The sequence below is a fragment of the Cynara cardunculus genome, unplaced genomic scaffold, assembly GCF_001531365.2.
Source record: "Cynara cardunculus var. scolymus isolate 2C unplaced genomic scaffold, CcrdV1 Un_Scaffold_4257, whole genome shotgun sequence".
Taxonomy (NCBI): domain Eukaryota; kingdom Viridiplantae; phylum Streptophyta; class Magnoliopsida; order Asterales; family Asteraceae; genus Cynara; species Cynara cardunculus.
In genome coordinates this window covers 30,965-37,838 of record NW_020201813.1, presented here as the reverse complement: position 1 = coordinate 37,838, position 6,874 = coordinate 30,965, and the positions used below count along the sequence as shown (strand labels likewise).

The 6,874-nt window shown below is 37.9% G+C and overlaps 1 protein-coding gene across 1 annotated transcript in view; it reads right to left on the bottom strand.

Moving 5' to 3' along the window:
• Nucleotides 1-1,333: 1,333 nt before the first annotated feature.
• The window catches only part of LOC112503975 (nuclear pore complex protein NUP98A), a 9,852-nt gene continuing 4,311 nt past the window's right edge, over nucleotides 1,334-6,874 (bottom strand). Inside the window, exons 6-12 of the mRNA XM_025107940.1 lie at nucleotides 6,162-6,872; nucleotides 2,583-2,656; nucleotides 2,434-2,490; nucleotides 2,147-2,285; nucleotides 1,866-1,982; nucleotides 1,675-1,761; nucleotides 1,334-1,580 (exon numbers count right to left, since the gene is read on the bottom strand). Of these exons, the coding sequence (XP_024963708.1) occupies nucleotides 1,383-1,580; nucleotides 1,675-1,761; nucleotides 1,866-1,982; nucleotides 2,147-2,285; nucleotides 2,434-2,490; nucleotides 2,583-2,656; nucleotides 6,162-6,872 (1,383 nt within the window). The 3' untranslated portion in view covers nucleotides 1,334-1,382. The remainder of the gene's footprint in view (nucleotides 1,581-1,674; nucleotides 1,762-1,865; nucleotides 1,983-2,146; nucleotides 2,286-2,433; nucleotides 2,491-2,582; nucleotides 2,657-6,161; nucleotides 6,873-6,874) is intronic.

Genomic DNA, 6,874 nt, shown 5'->3' with positions numbered 1-6,874 from the left:
ATGAGGAATTTCAAATAGTTAATTTGATACTAATATCGATATACTTTTGTCAAATTTTTATGATATCTTCAAATATATATTTTATTCAAAAATAAAAACATCATCGCTTTCTCAAAATCACATAAAGTCATATTATAACATCGACTGAGATAAAGAATAAAATGAAATATTAAAATCATGATGTATCTCGCTGAATTGCGCGAGTACGCTTCTAGTATATATATATATGTATGTGGCGGTCGGTTTGGTCCAAACCTCCCAAAAAGGCTCCAGACCGTTGACTGAACCGGACCGCCCGGTTTTGCTATTTTTCAAACCAGACCAAACCGCTAGACCGCTCAAACCGCCAAAAACGGTCCGGTTTGACTTGATTCGGCCTGTTTGAGCGGTCTAACGGTTATTTTTAACACTCCTAAATCAAAGTGTATCAAAGTGATAACGTTCACAATGTTTTACGTGTATCACAATGTATTTGCTTTGTTTTATGAAATGTATCATAGTACATATTTTCGTTGTTTTACAAAGGGTATCACATTGTGCATCTTGTATGTATATTTGGATATCACAGTGAATATCGTTTGTAGGTATTATTTGTGTTCACATAAGTTTCATCGAAATAAGTTCCGCCGAATAAGATTCGCTGGAGAGAGGAAAAGATTCGTCGGAGAGGGGAAAGATGAGAGAAGATATTTATAAAATCTCTAAAATGCCCTTAATTAATACTTTAAGTTAAAATTATTAATTTACTAATTTAATCTTTGATTTGTGGTTAAGATTGAATCTCACAATTAGCACACACTACAAAACTGCAAAGTATCAGCAAGGGAAAAATCCCCCGCAAATCCGTCGCTGAACAGGCAATCCGTCGTTGATCCGTCGGTCAAATAGTTGTAGGTAATGCTATCAGCGACGGATTTGCGAGGAATACTTTCAGCGACGGATCAGCGAGGGAAGTATTTTGCGACGGATCTGCGAGGGAACTTTCAGCGACGGATCTGCGAGGGAACTTCCAGCGACGGATCTGCGAGGGAACTTCTAGCGACGGATCTGCAACGAAACTTCCAGCGACGGATCTGCAACGGAACTTTCAGCGACGGATTTGCAAGGAAACTTTCAGCGACGGATTTGCGATGGAATTTTCAAGGACTTTCAGCGACGGATTTTTTCTCGCTAATCCGTCGCTAATTTGTATAAATTTAAAAAATATTTTTTTTGAAATTGCATAAATTCTGTATTTATTTATAAAAAAACCTGAAAATAATAATATAACAAACAAAAACTTTGAACAAATTTTAACTAACCAATTCATACGATTTAAAAATATGGGTCCATACAATTTAAAATATTCAATTCATACAATTTAATCTTCAAATACATACAATCTAACTATCGGGAGGTGTGGGAGGTGGGAAAACGTATCCTGACAGCCGCATAAACGTAGCAAAATGCTCAGATAATGCGGCCTGTTGGGCTAATGCAGCAGCTTGTCTGGCCTGTTCAGCCTCCAAATCTGCCCTATTCTTCTGTTCGGTCTTCAGTTCCTCTTCTACCGTTGCCAACTTCTCTCTCAACTCCGTTACCTGTAAATATACAATATTCGACAAAATCAGTAATTTGTTAGCAATTTTAGTAATGAGAACCTTTCCCAGGCCATTGTTCCAAAGGGCAGATAACCAATGCCCGTAGATTCTCCCTAGGAATGAAAAGAGCATCTGCCTTGGGTGTGCTGGTAGTCTCTTCCTCATCACTGAAAAAKGAGACCTGCAGAAATCAATCACATCAGTAAAGCCAATTCTTTTCTCCTGGAGACATTATCTGCTACCCACGATTCGGTAAACTTGGTTCAATATAAAAACTACATGCACCTTTGGACCATAATTTTTCGGGTGATTTTTCCTTGCAGGCAACCTAATCCTCCTTTGAGAAAGATGTCGAGAAGTCAACACAAATGATATCCTTATCGGAGCAGGTTTGTCAACAACCTGTAGAGAGAAATTGTAAGCTACGAAGAATCATATGAACTGGGTACTAGACGTGAGTCCATTTCTTGGAAGCCATAGAATAAGYCTTGAGTGATTCCAGTAAAAACAGAATAACTTGAGCACAGCCTGAAATAAGTGGCTACAATTGATTTTATCATACTTACTGGCAAGCTAGAAATTCCATATTGAATTGAAGGTGCAGTCCCAGCACGACCAATTGACATCTGAGGCATTGCTGGTAGAGTACCAAAAGGATTCGTAATGGACTGTGGTAGTGCAAGTGTCGGGCTCTGATTGGCAGACCTGCCATGTCAAGAATAAGGAAGCATTGAGAAACAAGAAAGAGGCAGGAAAGGTGGGTTTGCAAAGGTGGTAGTATATCCTAGTTTGTTCCTAATGAAAAGAATAAAACAAACAAGTTTGGGGTAAAAAAGCATTGGCTGTAACATACATTTGTCCAAAATTACTCTGACCAAAAATGCTTGGCGTGCCACCAATGCCACCTGCTGTAGAGACCAAGGGGGAAAGTAAGAAATTTTGAAGTGAAAAATAATAAAAAGAATTCAGAAAAGGTCTGCCTAAATTCTAAGAAATTTGAATGCTGGTGCTGCAAAGCCAAAACCACCTGGATTCTGAGTTGGTTGAGCCGATTGAAAAGGCATTGAAAGAGAAGGCTACATATATAACCAACAAAGGTAAGATGATGATTAAATATACTGAGTTCAAGCTCAGACAATATTTATAAAAAATAAGCATATTACAATAGAATGCAAGAATAAAATATAATTGATGTCATGCGTGGACATAACTCAGMAAATAATCACTTTGAAACTCATTAATGAATAAAGATGAGAGATGCAGCATTCTTGAAAAAYTCAACAATAGGATTGTGTAGCAAAGCATAAGATGGCTAACAGTTGTTTAAGATTATATTTCAGAGAGCGCTAGTTAAGATACTGGCCTAAACTTCAGGAGCAACTTTATCAACTTCCATGAGTGGATAATAAAACAAGTAAAGAGTCCCAAAATACTCGATAGATAGAAAAAAACAAAAACTATGGTAGATCCTCGGTATTAACAAATAAAGAGTAATCACAAGTTCACAACAACTATGCAGAAGATCATATAAAGCCAACAGAACACTCCAACATGAGTTTCATTGGCTCTAATCTTGTAAGCCCCATCAATAAMTTTGAGCATATTATTTGAACACTAACCTTGTGTGCCTTCCARTCTACCCAAGAATTGGTGGAATTATGTATGCCTTTATATTGAGCTATGCAGTTAATAGCAAGTATAGCGGCGAAATAGCAGATAGCGGTCCTGGCCAAAATAGCGTGTATTATAGTGGTACCACAAATGGCAGCCACTTATTACCGCTATTGACTGCAATTTTGATACCAAATAGCGGTTGCTGTTACCGATTTTTCTTTTTGGGCTCTTTTAGACTCCTYTTTTAAAATTAAATTCTATTTGGGCTTTTATTGTGTCATTTATGTGGACTATTTAGAGYCAAACTTAGGGCTGCAAACAAAAAGGAAATCAATTAAATCAACAATAGAAACAATTAGGTCRAACTTTGGTATCGATTCCAAGTCCAAAGCTCTACTCATCGGTTCCAAGTCCAAAAGGCTTCAACAGCTCGAGTTTTCTTCTCGATTCCGTGGTTCCACGGGTTTTCTACTGGAGTTCTCTTCTCATCTTGACAGCACAGCTCCTCATATAATGTTGCTTGTGTGGTTGGAATTGTTTGACTTGATATGTATTACACATACAATATTTYAAGTTTCATATATATTATTATTATTTTATGAACATGTTTTTTTACCGCTACATCACCATGATAAACGCTATTTCAAATCAAGGTCCTGACYGCTATTTCCACAATGGACCGCGTTAACTGCTTAGATATTGAGCTATAGGACCATTTAGGTCAGGGGTAAATTAATTACTCAGATGATCTATTGATAAATGAGGAACAGGTTCCTTTAAATCTAGAGGCACAGGAAGTCGCAGCAAAGCAGTSAAGTTGGAGGTAAAACAACCTTATGAGAGCCATGGGGATACACATGACAAACACAAGGAACTTGGTGAGAATCAGTGCTACATGGACCACCATAATGAAAGCAAAAAAAGTATTGAGCATATCACCAAATGTAAAATAGTGTGTTTGAATCAGACACAAGAATAAARAGGCTGGTACAATCTGGAGAATTTCGAGCCCCTCTAATGGATGACAATATACTCAAGAAGATGCACCMAAAAGATTTTAAATCAAAATTCAACAAGCATGTCAATGATCTCARACAAATCAAACAGATTCCAGAAAAGCAATGGCTGAGAAGGGARCATAACCAAAAAAAGAAACCCTTAGACACAAACATTGGTGTCCAGCAGATCTGCCTAACGTGCATTTCAAATAAAAGGCACGAGTAACCTTCATTGATGTAACTACTGTTAGACAAAAGCAAGAAAAAATTTAGACATGCTGAGAACAATTTTTCATGATTTAACTCATCCTAGAATGGTGGTTATAAAAGTAAACGAACACCTTTTCCCAGAGTTTGACTTCACTTGAGTAAGGGATATGTATCAGAAAAGAGGYGAGGCAGAAAACACATGAGAGTTAAGTCTTATGGATGTGTAACAGAAAAGAGGCGAGGCAGAGAGCTTAACATTTTTGTTTCATCGTTAGGAGTTAGGACTAATAGTACTTGCACACCAAGTGAAAGTAAAAAAGCAGGGTCAAACCACAAGCACAACACAAACATCTGATATAGAAATTCAGCAATAGGTGGAAGCACCCCTCCTTCCTATTGTATTCCCACAATACTTTCTTGATCACTACTATCCATCAACACTAGTCACCTTTTTTTTTTTTTTGTAAGGGTGTCCGGGCCAAAGCCCGACTAATCCCCGGCAAATTTGGAGGCTAAACATGGCCCCACTTAAATGTCGCCAACACTCCCCTCCCAGGGCTTTAACTCGGGTTCATGACTATTCCATGCCCAAGCCTTTACCACTAGGCTGAAAGGTCTTTGACAACACTAGTCACCTTGATGTTCACTAAAGACCTAGAGACCAGTGTTCATCAGAAACAAGATGAAACAACAATAGAGGATAACTGATTACAACGATTCTTATCAYGAMTCTAGTAGAAATACCCTGATACAGTATCRGTGTTTATCAGACATGAGAGGAATTGACAAAGATAGGGAGGAGGAGAGATGGGAAGCTTTMATATTGTGGGATCAGTCAATGGYACTATACCTAGCGACTATTATTGTATACGACAACAATGACTTTTACTTAAAAGCTGAAAGGAAAGTATTATTACATAAGCCATTTCCAATATACCTAAACGGCTCCTTACCTACTTTGCTCAAGCAAACAATATTGGACTACCAACTTTAATGRCAATTTCTTTCATATCACTGATATGCAAAMAATAGATGRATTAAATCCAAAAAACGATAACACGCCACAAGTTGATTCCAGCAATAACAGATTAAGCAATTATTTCTTAATTACTCTGTAGTTCGAATTATAAACAATGTTCTTCTGTCAAATAAAGAACCTAAGRTTTGATATTTACCTGAAATTCTGCAAACATGTCATTATAATAATAATAATTATTATAGATTTGATATTTAGACATTTTCTCTAGTTACTGTTTCAAGAAGTGTCCTATAAACACATCTCTAGAATGGTTGCGCTTTTGAAGTGCCCTATATAAAAAGATGTGTTAACTAAAATAAAATAAAAACCGACTTTTTCTGTAGTTATTCTTTTGTAGACATTTTCTATAAGGTCTTGTACATGGTTGTATGAATGGAGTGAGCAATAATAGCTCTCACAATAGTTAATGGCCTGYCACTATTTATTCTGTACGAGTCTATTCATGTGGGAAGAAGACTTTTGAGGTAGGAGACAAGGAACGGAACCATGACATCCCCTCAAAAGTCCCCTTCCCACATGCTTAGACTCRTATAGAATAAATAGTGACACCATTAACTATTGTGAGAGCTATTGCCCACTCCAATMATAAAGCCATGTATAAGACCTTAGAGAAAATGTCTACAAAATAATAACTAGAAAAAAGTCTRTAAGTGATATATTGACATTCAATTAGAATAACTGATCATACAATACATAAAGAACACTAACAAAGAAACTCACAGTTGTCTGATTGAATCCCATGCTGCTCGTGCTTAGTAATGATGGGGTACTTGAAAACAAGTTCCCTCCAAATGCATTTGATTGGCCAAARGCTGGAGTACTCTGCCCAAATGCTGGGGCAGCCTGCCCAAAGGCCGAGGCAGTTTGCCCAAAGGGAGAACTTGTTTGTCCAAGAGAGGGCGTGCTCGACTGGAACAAGGTGGATGATTGAGTGTTGCCAAAGTTTAGGCCAGTAGCAAACGATGSAGTTGCTCCCTGTGCTTGAGTCGTACCAAAAATAGATGTTGATGAACTGGGTGTACCAAAAAGAGAAGCAKAAGTAGTAGCTCCAAAACCAGGAGTGGAACCAAATACCGATGGCGTGGGTGAWGGACTTGACCCAAAAGGATTAGATGCTGAAGCACCAAAAGGCGAAGAACCAAGTGAAGGAGTTGTGCTCCCAAACCCTGGAGTACCGAAAGTTGGGGTCTTTTKGGCAAATGGGTTGGAAGATGTAGAAGAAGAAAATGGATTTGCAGATAACTGGCTGAATGCAGGCGACGATGAAAAAGGGTTTGACTGTGTGTTGTTGGTAWTAAAACCCATTCCACCMGAAGACTGACCAGCAGGATTTGGGCCCCCTGAAACAGACAAACAAAAGAATATACTATTTATCAAAGAAAACCAATAGGACAAGGTGCCAAGAGTGATGACAATGATTATTACCTTTATCT